Consider the following 14,311-nt stretch of genomic DNA (forward strand, 5'->3'; position numbering starts at 1 on the left):
GGCCTGGGAGGCGGGGGATGGGAGTGGTCGGAGGCCTGGGAGAGTGGTCAGGAGCCAAACCCCTGCCATGATGACTCCTCTTCCCCTTCCCTCCAGACCCCCTGTGGAGGCTGTGGGAGCCTGGCCTCAGTGCGCTGAGGGGACAGAGTTGGGAGGTCCACATGATTTCTCCTGATTCTTCTAGCCTTGTCCTCTCAACTCCCTCCCTTTCTGGGCTCAGGTCAAGTCAGAGCCATTAATGCCCATTACTGTCCTCCCTTCGCCTTCATTCACTCCCTCAACTCAGTGAAAAATCTCCGGTGCTCAGATAATCATGAATGAGGGAAAGATAATAATAATGATGATATTTTTTAAGCGTTTACTATATGCCAGGTACCGTACTAAGCTCTGGGGTGGATATAAGCTAATCGTGTTGGATACAGTTCCTGTCCCATGTGGGGCTCACAGTCTCAGTCCCCATTTTACGAATGAGGGAACTGAGGCACAGAAGTGAAATTATTTTCCCAAAGGCACATAGCAGAGATGTGGCGGGACCAGGATTAGAACCCATGACCTTCTGACTCCCAGGGCCATGCTGTATCCACTAGGCAATGCTGCTTCTGAGTAGGATGGGGGGTGTTGGCTGGTCCATCCCTTACCACCAAGATAACTGTTTTAGAGGGCAGCCATCATGCCTCCTTTAAGCTTCCCACTGCTCTGGCTGAAGACAGATCCTGGGCCATGGGGGCCATGGGTGTGACCCAGCACTGGCAGTGCCCATGGCCTGGTGTGGGTGGCAGGTTTAGCCCCCTGGGGGCTGGATCATGAGGGAGGTCGGGGACTGGCTGTCTTCTCCCTGCACTGATGTATGTTTTTCGATTTCTGGCCAGGCAGAGCCCCGATAGCCCCGCAACGGTAATGGTGCCTGACGCTGAACAGGATCCAGCCCCGGAGGCTGACCCGGCCCCCTCCGATCCCCAGCGGTTCCAGCCGCCGAGCAAGGGGGCAGCAGCTTACCCTGATGGCATCACAGCTAAAAAGGTACATTCTCTGGGAGGTGGGGCACAGGCGTGGTGTGGGCAGGGTGCGAACAGAGCAGCGTCAGGGTGCTGGACAGCGCAGGCCAGTGGTTCCCAGGAAGAACCAGGCCAACCGCCCTGCTCAGAAACATCTCAGCTGGTGGGCCCTGCCCACCGGGGACTAAGGAGCCAGTACTGGCTTCCAGACTGTAACACCAATAGAAGTGCTCAACTGACTCAATTGGACATAGCTCCTATCGCACATGGGGCTCACAGCCTTAATCCCTATTTTACAGTTGAGGTAATTGAGGTCCAGAGAAGTGAAGTGATTTGTCCAAGGTTACACCGCAGACAAGTGGCGAAGCAGGGAGTGGAACCCAGGCTCTTCTGATTCCCAAGCCTGTACTCTATCCACTAGGCCGTGTTGCTTCTCGGAGGGTGGCAGTGATCTGGGTTCCAACTTAAACAGTTCATTCAGTTGTATTTATTGAGCACTTACTGTGCGCAGAGCACTGTACTAAGAACTTGGGAGAGTACAATACAACAGTAAACAGACACATTCCCTGCCCACAGTGAGCTTACAATGCTGCGCCACTACCTGGCCAAGGTAGTTCTAGGCTTCCTGGCCGGGCAGGCACTGGGGCTGTGCCCGGAGTGAGGCCAGACAGACTGTAGAAGGGGCCTAGTTTGGCTCTGTGCTTCCCTGAGGTCGGGGCTGGTCCCGGCAGCCCCACAGTGGGCAGATCAGTTACTGGCTCCTCTGAACCCGGGTCACTGGATAAGTGGGCTTGGGATCCTTAGCCCAGAAATGCCATAGATACCTCTGGACATGGAGTCTTTGGGGGGATCTGGAGCTGCTGCCTTGGTCTCCATAGGGGATGCAGGGCTAGGGATGCCTGGGACCAACCTGGGTGGCTCCTGAGGACCCCCTGATTGGAGCTTTCTGTACCCAAGGCAGGGGGCTGCCCAGAGACATAACCAGCTGAGCCTCGGACACGCTCCCGGCTGTGGCTGCAGCATCCTGGTGGCATGGTGACACTGAGGGCCGGGGAGGGGTGTCAGGGCTTTCTGGGTCCCTGTGAGCCTCCCCTTCCATCTTCTGGGACTTCCCTAGGGGGATCCCCCTTCTAGACTGTGAGCCCACTGTTGGGTAGGGACTGTCTCTATATGTTGCCAACTTGTACTTCCCAAGCGCTTAGTACAGTGCTCTGCACACAGTAAGCGCTCAATAAATACGATTGATTGATTGATTGGCCACACATCTGGAAGTCCGGCGAGACCCCAAGCCGGGGAGCGATTCAGGAAGGAGGATAATAAAGATGTTGCCTTTGTGCCCTGCCCTTCTTCCCCCCCGGCAGGTGGAGCTGGCGGGGCTCCTGCAAGACAAGCTGCACGGGCTGCGGGAGGAGCGGCGTTCGGCACTGGCGGCAGCAACAGCTTGTGCCCGCTGGGGGACGGAGCTGGACGAGCTGGTGCGCCACACCTGCAAGCCCAACGAGCACGAGCGCTATGCTCAGTTCATAGGCGACCTGGAGAAGGTGGTCAGTCTCCTGCTCTGCCTGTCCAGCCGCCTGGCCCGCGTGCAGAATGCGCTGTCCAGGGTGGACGACAGCACAGACGCTGAGGAGCGGGTGAGGCAGGCAGCAGGGAGGGGCTGCGCGGGGGAAAGGGGCAGGAGGGAGGGGCGGGGCAGGGGAAAGGGGCATCTTGTCCAGGTCACTGAGTATTGAGCCCCGGTCTGCTCCGCTGGGGCTTGGATTGGCTTGCCTGGCTGTTTCCTTGGAACAAACCATCCAGGCCGGTGCTCCATCCTTCCCTTCCTTCCCTCCGAGAAGCAACGTGGCCTAGTGAATAGAGTACAGGCTTGGGAATCAGAAGGACCTGGGTTCTAATCCCTGCTCTGCCACTTGTCTGTGATGCAACCTTGGCCAAGTCACTTCACTTCTCTGGACCTCAATTACCTCAACTGTAAAATAATAATTAATAATAATTTTGGTATTTGTTAAGCGCCTACTGTGTGCCAAGCACTGTTCTAAGTCCTGGGGGAGATACAAGGTAATCAGGTTGTCCCATGTGGGGCTCACTGTCTTCATCCCCATTTTCCAGATGAGGTAACTGAGGCGCAGAGAAGTTAAATGACTTGCCCAAAGTCACACAGCTGATGTGGCGGAGCCGGGATTAGAACCAATGACCTCTGACTCCCAAGTCCATGCTCTTTCCACTGAGCCATGCTGCTAAAATAATAATAATAATAATGGCATTTGTTAAGCGCTTACTATGTGCAAAGCACTGTTCTAAGTGCTGGGGGGTATACAAGGTGATAAGGTTGTCCCACGTGGGGCTCACAGTCAATCCCCATTTTACAGATGAGGGAACTGAGGCTCAGAGAAGTTAAGTGACTTGCCCAAGGTCACACAGCAGACATGTGGCAGAGCTGGGATTGGCTGTGAGCCCCATGTGGTGGGACAGGAGCTATGTCCAACCTGATTAGCTTCTATCTACCCCATTGCTTAGTACAGTGCCTGGAACATAGTAAGTGCTTAACAAGTACTATTATTATAGTTATTATTATTATTATTAGTAGTAGTAGTGGTATTATTCCTTGGGCAGCACATTGCCCAGAGCAGGGCCGGGGTGATTGCAGGGGAGCCCTAGGCCCAGCAAGTGGTTTAGGCAGGGGAGAGGCAGGAAGAGGAGGAGCTGAGAGCGAGCAGGGGCAGGAGCGGCAGCACGGGCTAGTAGGAGCAGCGTAGCTTAGTGGATAGAGCATGGGCTTCGTATGGTAGTCAGAAGGACCTGTGTTTTAATCCGGGCTATGCCACTTGTCTGCTCTGTGACCTCAGGCAAGTTGCTTCACTTCTGTGCCTCAATAACCTCATCTGTAAAATGGGGATTAAGACTGTGAGCCCCACGAGGGACATGGACTGTGTCCAACCTGATTTTCTTTTATCTACCCCAGTGCTTAGTGCAGTGCCTGGCAAATAGTAAGTTCTTAACAAATGCCATTAAAAAAAAGGAGGAGTAGAGAGTGAGTGAAAGCAGGGATGCAAGTGGCTAGGATCTTCACAAGGGGTTCTGTTTACTGGACCCGCAGACGGTGGGATCGGTGGGAAAGTCCAACTTGATGATTTCTAATAATAATCAGTGTGATATTTGGTAAGTTCTTCCTATGTGCAAAAGACCGTACTAAGTTTTGGGGTAGATACAGAGTAATCAGGTCAGACACAACCCTGCTCCATATGGGGCTCACAGTTTAAAGGGTATCAATCATTTATTGAGAGCTTGCTTCTTTCAGGGTGAAGTTAGACATGCACCCCCAAAGCAGACGGTCCTCCCGGTGAAGGCAACCACCAGTGTTTCCCATGAGTCTGTGGGGCCAATACTCTGGGTATTTCCCTGGGGGGGCCGGGAACTCAGAGCTCAGTTTGGCTTACCGTGGCTCATCTGCGTTTTTCCAGCAATCGCTGAATGACCGGCTCAGCCTCCTGTCCCGGCAGCGGGAGGATGCCAAGGACCTGAAAGAAAACCTGGACCGGCGGGAACGGGTTGTCTGCGGCATCCTGTCTAAGCAGCTGCCCCCCGCACAGCTGCAGGACTATCGAGACTTTGTGCGGACCAAGGCTTCCTTGCTCATGGAGCAGAAGGGCCTGGATGAGCAGATCATGTTTTGTGAAGAGCAGCTGGAGAGTCTGCAAAGCAGCATTCCCCTCTGACCCCCGGGCCGGCTCCTTCCGGACAGGTGCTGGCAGGACTCTGGGGGCACGGGGCCGGGGTGTGGGGCGTAGAGGTTGGCACTACCGAGGGAAGGCCCTCTGGCCTTCCCAGTTTCAGTTCACACCAAGCAGCCGGGGCCATGGTGTTGACCAGCACTTGGTGGGTGAACCCTCCCCTCCCACCACCCCCCTGCCCCTGGAATCTCCACATCCCTGGTGATATCAGGGTATTTCAGGTCTCGGGGTCCAGCCAGGGACCTGCTTCCCCTCTGCCTCTCTGCCCCTGCCTTTCCTTCCCACGGCTTCTCAGGAAGAAAAGGGAGAGTCCGACCTCAGGCCAGGGGGCTGAAGGGCCAGGGAACTTCGTAGGTGGTGTGTGAGGGGCAGACTGCGGGCATTGTCAGGAAGCGTCCCCAGGGTCCATCCCCAGCTCCCAGCTCCCAGCCTCGGGATCCAGGAGACAGGAACTGGGAGCTCAGAACTGGGATGAGAGAGGGAGGTGGGAGAGGGTGGTGTCTTCCTCTCCTGTCTTTCCGGCTTAGTCTCGGGACCATCAGGCAGGCCGGACCACTAAGCAGGCCCGTGGAGTTGTGCTTAGAAATCTTTTACCATTTCAGTTGGTGGGTGGGGCTCCTAGGCTTTGGACCCCCTCCCCCCCAGGACAGCCCGCCCGAGGGGGAAGCAGGCAGGGCAGGGCAGGGCCCAGGGGCAGGTGAGACGGCTTCCTCTGTTGGAGCTGGTGCCCCTCCCATCGGCCCTCAGGTAGCTTCCGGATTCCAGACCATCCAGGGACGGCCAGTCTGGCCCCAGCCCCATGCAGCGGCCATCTCTGCCCCAGTTGGAGCCATTCCCTGGCAGGGCCGGCAGCTGGCCACCCACTTTCTTCCAGCCAGGGCTCTCCGGGGTCTCTTTCACCAATTTATTCTGTTTCTGTAACGTCAGTGAAACGTGCCCTCTCATCTGGGGACAGTTATGGGGACCACCAGGTCCCCTCCAGCCTCTCCTCTCTGGGTAATAATAATAATAATGATGACATTTATTAAGTGCTTAGTATGTGCAATGCACTGTTCTAAGCACTGGGAAGGTTGCAAGGTGATCAGGTTGTCCCACAGGGGGCTCACAGTCTTAATGCCCATTTTACAGATGAAGTAACTGAGGCACAGAGAAGTTAAGTGACTTGCCCAAAGTCACACAACTGACAAGTGGCAGAGCCGGGATTCGAACCCATGACCTCTGAATCCAAAGCCCATGCTCTTTCCACTGAGCCATCTGGGGTCCTGGGCCTGCCAGAAGGGTCCGGGCTCAGAGACAGGCACCGGAAGGGGCTGCCCAGAGACCGCCTGGGGTGGGTGTCCTCAGAAATATGCTGCGGGAAGAATGGATTGAGGAAAAGAGTTTCTTTTCTGGAATCCTGGAGATTCTGACATCATTCCACCCCCACCCTGTCTCCAATCCTGCAGCTACCCCGCCCCCAGCCCCAGCAGAAGGTCTTAAATTAACCCCTTCACTTAAATTAATCCTGACCTGGCTGCAGCAGGGCCATCTGCCAGGAGCTTTGCCTGGAGGGGTGGCAGTGCCCCCATGGCCGTTCACATTCCTGCCAGGATCCGGGGCCTGGGAGTCTGATTATTCTTGGACCCCCAGTGCTGAGCACGGTGACCCAAAAACGCCCCAGATTGGCTGGGTGAGAGAGACTCATCTGAAGGGAGAAGTGGGAAGGTGGGTGCTGAGCTGGGGTCCCTCAGAACCGGGGATACAGTGGGATACCATGTTGACACGTGGGGGAAACTCCATCCCTCTCCCCAAATCTGAGCCCCCAGGTTCAGGTCAAGTTGAAGTCTGCCTTGTGGTTTGGAACCACGTCCGGGGAATCTCTTGAGTCATCCCAGTTCTGGGGACCACACCCACCCAGCCCAGTCCGGCAGGGGAAACACAGGGACCAAGGAAATGTTGGAGCGCGCAGTCTGCCTCGTCTCCCAGAGGCTCACACCCTAAACCAGGACCGCTTTCCTTGTTCGAGGAGAAGAGGCGGTCCAAGGCAATTCCCTTGTCCTATCCTGACCCAGGGTTCAAGATGGTTCGATCTCCTCCCACGAGCTGCCTGCAGTCAGTCACGGAAGGCTGGGCTGTGGTGAGAGCGGCAGGAGCTGCCGGGGAGAACGGCATCTGACTGATGGGATCAGGCTTCCTTTTCAACTGAGAACGACAAGTGCCTGATGAAATCATTCAGTCCGTCCAGCCACGCTGATTGTGAAATGTTTTTCCTTTTCCAATAAAAATGAATCTGCCAAGCGGGTCTCTGTGGAGCCTGGAGCTCATATGGTTCCCACAAGAAACAAGATTGAGCACTGTGTGCTGTCTGCTCTGATCAGTGCCAAGCATGGGAGAGAGCACTCTGGGTAAAACAAGTGATACAAGCTGGGGCTCACCCACAGACCCTGGGCTTCTAAGCAGCGTGGCTCAGTGGAAAGAGCCCGGGCTTTGGAGTCAGAGGTAATGGGTTCAAATTCCAGCTCCGCCAATTGTCAGCTGTGTGACTTTGGGCAAGTCACTTCACTTCTCTGTGCTTGTTACCTCATCTGTAAAATGGGGATTAAGACTGTGAGCCCCCCGTGGGACAACCTGATCACCTTGTAACCTCCCCAGCGCTTAGAACAGTGCTTTGCACATAGTAAGCGCTTAATAAATGCCATCATTATTTTTATCGGGAAGGAGCAGCATAGCCTAGTGGAAAGAGCCCAAGCCCAGACTCGGTAATCCTGACTTCTCCGCTTGTCTGCAGTGTGACCTTGGACAAATCACTTAACTTCTCTGTGCCTCAGTTTCGTCATCCATAAAATAGGGATTCAAGACCCATTCTGCCTCCTACTTAGACTATGAACCCCTTGTGAGACAGAGACCATGTCTGACCTGATCAGCTCGTATATAGCCTAGCCCTTAGAACAGTGCTTGACACACAGTGAGTGCTTAACAAATACAGTATTCAAGTTCTGTCCCCGGCTGCCTCCCAGTTCTTGGCTGAATCAAGCCATGGGTGAGCAGGGGAGAGGGGTTCATTAATTCGTTCATTCATTCAATCGTATTTATTGAGCACTTACTGTGTGCAGAGCACTGTACTAAGCGCTTGGGAAGTACAAGTTGGCAACATATACAGACGGTCCCTAACCACCAGCTCTTGCCTAGAAGCAGCATGGTGTAGTGGATAGAACACGGGCCTGGGAGTCAGAAGGTCATGGGTTCTAATCCTGGCTCTGCCACTTGTCTGCCCTGTGACCTTGGGCAAGTCACTTTACTTCTCTGGGCCTCATTTCCCTCATCTATATAATGGGGATGAAGACTGTAAGCCCCACATGGGACAACCTGATTACCTTGTATTTGCCCCAGCACTTAGAACAGTGCTTGGCACATCGTAAGCGCTTAACGAATACCACAGTTATCATTGTTATTATTAGAGATAGGACCAAGCCCTGGAGGCCTGCTGAATGTCAGCTTTGGAGGGCTGGGGTGCCTAGAGGTGCCATTGCTGGAAGCTCTGGAAACAGGAAATGCTCCAGCCTCCAGCTGCTCTCCCCTGTCCCCGTCCCCCTGCCTTGGCCACCACAAGTCCTTCCCCACCTCAGACCCCCACCGGACTTGGGGCGTCTCCTTTACCTTCTTGGCATGGCTGGGGCTGCTACATCGCTGGCATGAATTTCAGGTGGAAATGTTGTGTCAAGCGAGAGGATTCCCTTTGCTTGAGTTGCTGGGCCTGGAACGATAATAATAATAATGTTGCTATTTGCTAAGTGCTTATTATGTGCCAAGCACTGTTCTAAGCGCTGGGATAGACACAAGGTTATTAGGTTGTCCCACGTGGGGCTCACAGTCTTGATCCCTATTTTACAGATGAGGTAACTGAGGCACAGAGAATAATAATGATGGCATTTGTTAAGCGCTTACTATGTGCAAAGCACTGTTCTAAGTGCTGGGGGGAGATACAAGGTAATCAGGTTGTCCCACGTGGGGCTCACAATCTTCATCCCCATTTTACAGATGAAGTAACTGAGGCACAGAGAAGCTATGTGACTCGCCCAAAGTCACACAGCTGACAAATGGTGGAGCCGGCATTAGAACCCACGACCTCTGACTCCCAAGCCCGTGCTCTTTCCACTGAGCCACGCTGCTTCTCTGACTCCCATGCCCGTGCTCTTTCCACAGAACCACTCGAGAAGTTAAAATGACTTGCCCAAAGTCACAGAGCTGACGAGTGGCGGAGCCAGGATTAGAACCCGTGACCTCTGACTCCCAAGCCCGGGCTCTTGCCACTAAGCCATGCTGGAAGAGACTTGGTGGGGGCTGGGGCCAAGGGGGCCAGGTGCAGCCAGATGCAACTGGTATTTCCATACCGTCCCTGTCTCTTCCTCCTCCTCTGCCCCCTTCCTCCCCATCACACAGTGCTGGGCCAGTCTCCTGCCCAAAGCGTGTATGACATAGACTGTCGGGCCCCACAGGCACCTTCACAGGTTACAGATGTGCTGAGCCTCCCTCCCTGAGATTGGGTCTGCCAGAAAGCTGTGGGTGTGGTGGACCATTTGGCTGGTTCTGGGCACCCATGGGATTTGGACTGTAGTCATGGGCCTGGGAGTCCACCCCCCTTTAGGCCCCCCCGCATAACTAGAATGCCTAGCCCAGGGTCAGCAGCCTGGACTCTCTTCAGAGCCTCCAATCCCATAGAGAAGCAGCATGGCTTATAGGAAAGAGCTCAGGCTGGGGAGTAAGAGGACATGGATTCTAATCCTGACTCTGCCACCTGTCTGCTATGTGATCTTGGGCAAGCTGCTTAATTTCTCTGTGCCTCAGTTCCCTCATCTGCAAAATGGAGATTAAGACTTTAAGGCCCACATGGGACAACCTGATTACCTTGTATCTGCCCCAGTGCTTAGAACAGTGCTTGGCACATAGTAAGTGCTTGACAAACACCATAATTATTATAGAACTCATGCCCTCTGCCCCTTCTACCTGGTCCCCTCGGGACCATTCGTTCATTCATTCGATCGTATTTATTGAGCGCTTACTGTGTGCAAAGCACTGTACTAAGCGCTTGGGAAGTACAAGTCGGCAACTTATAGAGATGGTCCCTACCCAGGTCAGAGCCCTAGTCTGGATGGGCTGCAGGTCTGCCTCAGTAGGTTCTCTCAGGACCTGGAAACTTGCCCTTTCCCTCCCTCATTGCAGAAAGGCCAGGGCTGGCTCTGAGACCTGGAAACACTGGACACCAAATCCATCCCCCCTCCCTTCCCCCAGGATGTGGCCAACTGTCTAGCTGCCCATCAGATCCGGGGGTCCCCAGAGGCAGGGTGTGGTGACAGGGCCCCAGAAGAACCTCTTTTAGGTCACCGATGGCCCTCACATACAGGCAGAAACTGTGACTCAGTGTGGCTCTAAGAAGGGAGTGGGTGGCCATGGGAACCACTGAACCCCCACAATGTTCTTTGTCTGTCCCCCCAATCCTGATCCTAGCCCCTAGCACCTTCAACCCACAGCTCAGACCCTGCCCCTGGATGCCCCGTCCCCAGAAAAGATCTTGGCTTCCTGGTGCCGGGGGCGTATCTCTCTATCGGCTCCTGTGCTGGGGACTGGAAAATTCCAGGTTTGCAGGCAGCACTGAGCTGGCATGATGTCTGAGCCAGCCTGCTCTTTCCTTCTTCCCACCCCCTCACTGCCACCTCCCACAAAGAGAACTGCCATGGGAAAGGCAAAAGATGAGACTGCAGCTTGTGCCAGGAAAGCAACCCTCCTCCGCTCCTCCCCATGTCTCTCCTCCTTTCCTCTCACTAGTCTGTCCTCCCCTCCTTAGTCTCTGCTCCTTCTCCTTACCCTTCTCTCCAGTCTCTTGAACATGGCCTGGGAGACCATTTTCCCCACAGGGGACCTTCCTCACACTTTCAGGAAGGATGTTTTCAGCTAGCAATGACCCACGGAAGTCCACTGACCTCCAAGGTGACACTGACCACACTTGAAATGGCCGGACAGGGAGACACGTGGGATATCACAGATGTCAGGCCAGGGCCCTAGCACTTCACAACAACATCACTGCCTCCATTTTTCAGTAGATGTCTTGAGTCCACTGGTAAGTTGGGTGTTTCTCTGGGAAGGCCCTGGATTCCCCAACATTTGCTCCAGAACCTTTGTAATAATAATAATTATGGTACTTGTTAAGCGCTTACTATGTGCCAAGCACTGTTCTCAGCACTGGGCTAGATACAAGGTAATCTGTTTGGACACAGCCCCTGTCCCACATGGCGATCACAGTCCTGTTCCCCATTTTACAGATGAGGTAACTGAGTCCCAGAGCGGACTCGTGGTGGAACCGAGTTTAGAATCTAGGTCCTTCTGACTCCCAGGCCCTTGCTCTAGCCACTAAGCCACGTTGCTTCTCAGTGTTCCCTACCCAGGACCCTGCGAACACAGGTGCTCTCCTTCCCCCGCTCCCCACCCCCAGATACCAAGAAGGGAGGAGGCTGGATGCTGAATAAAAAAAAATACTGACATGAAGGCTTTCTGTGCCATTTGGTACCGGTCAGGGACAGACCAACTGAAAGCCAGACACCTAGCTACTAACCTTAGTAACCTGCTAACGACTACTACTACTGTTAACCTACTAACCTGCTACAAACTCTGATCCCAAGGCTTCGGTCCATCCAAGCAGTCTCCAGGGGGCCTCTGCAGGTCTTGTTCTCAAAAGGGGTACCCTGCCTTCCATCTCTCTGTGACCCCAGATCAGGTCCTGAAGGGAGGGACGGGGAGGCGAGAGCCAGCCAGACTTCCAGTTGGCCTCCAGAGGCAGGAACAAACTCTGGCAGTTGGTCTTCTGCCGCCCAAGACTCACAGGACTCTCCCTGAGATGGTCCAATCTTGTTGGGGGAGGTGGGTGTTGGGGCAGGACTACCTCTCCTTTCCTAAAGAATTCTTTCCACTCTGCTGGGAAACTCTCAGGGCTTGTTGCAGAGTTGGGGTGAGGAGCCTGGGGTCCGGCCCAGACTTCTGTGGACACACAATAGTTACCTCTTCACCGTGGGGATAGTGGTCCCTGGACCCCCACCCAAAGTTATCCCTGAGGCTGAGGTTCTGGTTAGAACCAGGCTGCAGCAGGATGGACAGTGAAGGCATCTCTGCTTCCCTCGTTCCTCCCAGCTTCCTTTTCTCCTTGGGCAAGCTTTGGCCCACCATGAGGGGGCACCCAGAAAGAAGCAGCCAGTTGTTCTGATGGTCAGCAGGCTGAGGCGGGGAGCCCTGGACCCTGATGTTCACCAGGGAGCAGGTCAGGAGTAGCCCACTCATTCTAGAGGGCCCTGGTTTCTTTGCACCATGACCAGCTGCAGCTGCCCAAGGTCAAATGATTAGGCGGGAAGCTTCATCTGCCCCCTCAGTTCCGCTGGGACACTCTCCCTTGCTTACCCTGACTTTGCAGGAGAACAATGAAGCAGCCTCTGTGCTCCGGGACCCAGGACTTGATCTGGACCCTGAAGGCCCCATCGTCAACACCCTCTAGTGAACAGGCTTCAAGTTGGTCTGCTGATTGGTATTGTCAGACAGAAAAAGGGGGAACTTTAGGTATAGGGGGCTCTAGCAGGGGCTGTTCCCCAGGCCCAGATCTTGGACAGAAATACCCATCCCTTGCCCATGTAGGAGTCAGGGCCCGGGTTCCTTGGGTGAAAGGGACAATTTGGCCTTATTTAACCTGAGATGAAGAAATCCTTTCTTCCTCCCAAGGGGTGCATTGTTGGGAGTGTATCTCCATCTCCTCTTCCTCCCTTCCCTGTTTCCCACCCAACACTGTCCTTCTCCCCACTATGCTCTCCTTTTCCCTGTCCTTTGTCCTTCTCCACAGTTCTCTGACCCTCTCTTACTCTTCCGTCAATTCCCAGTCATCTCATGTCTCTGTGCTTTGCTCTGCTCTACTGTTTGTGTTCCTGGCCAGGAGTAGAAAATACCCATCCCTTGCCCATGTAGGAGTCAGGGCCCGGGTTCCTTGGGTGAAAGGGACAATTTGGCCTTATTTAACCTGAGATGAAGAAATCCTTTCTTCCTCCCAAGGGGTGCATTGTTGGGAGTGTATCTCCATCTCCTCTTCCTCCCTTCCCTGTTTCCCACCCAACACTGTCCTTCTCCCCACTATGCTCTCCTTTTCCCTGTCCTTTGTCCTTCTCCACAGTTCTCTGACCCTCTCTTACTCTTCCGTCAATTCCCAGTCATCTCATGTCTCTGTGCTCTGCTCTGCTCTACTGTTTGTGTTCCTGGCCAGGAGTAGATAACCTGCAGTGACCTGCTTCCCTACCTCAGCATAACTGGAAAACTAGGGGAGTCTCCTCCAGACAAAGACAAGAAAATCACTCAATCAACCAAAGGTATTTATTGAGCGCTTATTGTTTGTAGAGTGCCTTACTAAACCCTTGGGAGGGTACAATATAATAGAGTTGGTAAATATGTTCCCTGCCCACCATGAGAAGAAAAGAGAACATGGGGCATGTCCAGTAAAGACAGGTTCAGGGCTGTTCTGAGCTTCCTGGCAGGGCTGCTGTCACCTGGCTGTCCCGGAGGACTCAACTACAGTCCTGCTTGCACTGTGAGTGGGGAAGGTGATTGAGCCTCTTGCCTCCTCCTTCTCTTCCTCCTCCTCTTCTTTCTCCTTCTCTTCCTCTTTCTTCTCCTCCTCCTCCTCTGCCTCCTCCTCCAGTTCTTCCTCTTCCCTTCTATCAGTGATACTTATTGAGCAGTTACTGTGTGCAGAGCACTGTTCTAAGCATTTGGGAGACTACAACACAACAGAGTTGGTAGACATGCTCCCTGAACGTGAGGAACTTACAGTCTAGAGGAGGAGCTTACAATCCAGTCCTCCTTCTCCTTCACCTCCTCCTCTTCTTCCCCTTCATCTTCTGCCTCTTCATCCTCCTCCCCTGGGAAGGCCTCTGATCTTTGGGAGCAGCCTCAGGGGGCTGAAGCAAAGACGGGAAACTGCCTCCCATCATCATAATCAGTGGTATTTATTGAGCACTCGCTGTTGTGCAGAACACTGTACTAAGTGCTTGGGAGAGTATGATATAACCGACTTGGTAGTCATTTTCCCAGCCTACAATGAGCTATTACTCTGTTTCCCCATCTGTCCCCCAGGCTCTCCCTGCATGCCGCCTCCAAGGACACATCATGGCTTTGTAATAGCAGTAGGATTAATTGCATTTATAGAGCACCCACTGAGTGTCAAGCACTGTCCCAAACACCTCACAAGGTTGAAATGGAGAACTATTGTGTTCCCTGCCCCCAAGGACCTGAAATTCTAATGGAGTGACAGGTATAAAAATATTCACAGAGGAACCACAGCAATTAAATGTACAATTTAATAACAGATTCAAAAGTGTTCTGAATGGGTAGAAATAACAGCCAGAGTTGGCCACTGAGTTTATGAGACTTGGGCTGCTGGGAACTAATCCTGGAAGACTTGTTGGAGGAGGTGGGATTTTTAGGAGGGCTTGGAATGTGAAGAGCTGTAGTCTTGTTGGATTGCTGAAGAGAGGGAGGGAGGGTTCCAGGCCTGGGGAACAGTTTAGGAACTTGGGGATTAAG

General features: G+C 53.7%; 1 protein-coding gene across 3 annotated transcripts in view; it reads left to right on the forward strand.

The window, feature by feature from the left end:
* Window positions 1-5,749, forward strand: part of SHROOM1 (shroom family member 1) — a 50,204-nt gene extending 44,455 nt beyond the window's left edge. For all 3 annotated transcript variants that reach the window (XM_038772717.1, XM_038772715.1, XM_038772716.1), the window contains 3 exons: window positions 870-1,020; window positions 2,357-2,629; window positions 4,457-5,749. In XM_038772717.1, coding sequence (XP_038628645.1) covers window positions 870-1,020; window positions 2,357-2,629; window positions 4,457-4,711 — 679 coding nt within the window. In that variant the 3' untranslated portion in view covers window positions 4,712-5,749. The remainder of the gene's footprint in view (window positions 1-869; window positions 1,021-2,356; window positions 2,630-4,456) is intronic.
* Window positions 5,750-14,311: the final 8,562 nt, after the last annotated feature.

This window comes from Tachyglossus aculeatus, chromosome X1, assembly GCF_015852505.1.
Source record: "Tachyglossus aculeatus isolate mTacAcu1 chromosome X1, mTacAcu1.pri, whole genome shotgun sequence".
NCBI classification, from domain to species: domain Eukaryota; kingdom Metazoa; phylum Chordata; class Mammalia; order Monotremata; family Tachyglossidae; genus Tachyglossus; species Tachyglossus aculeatus.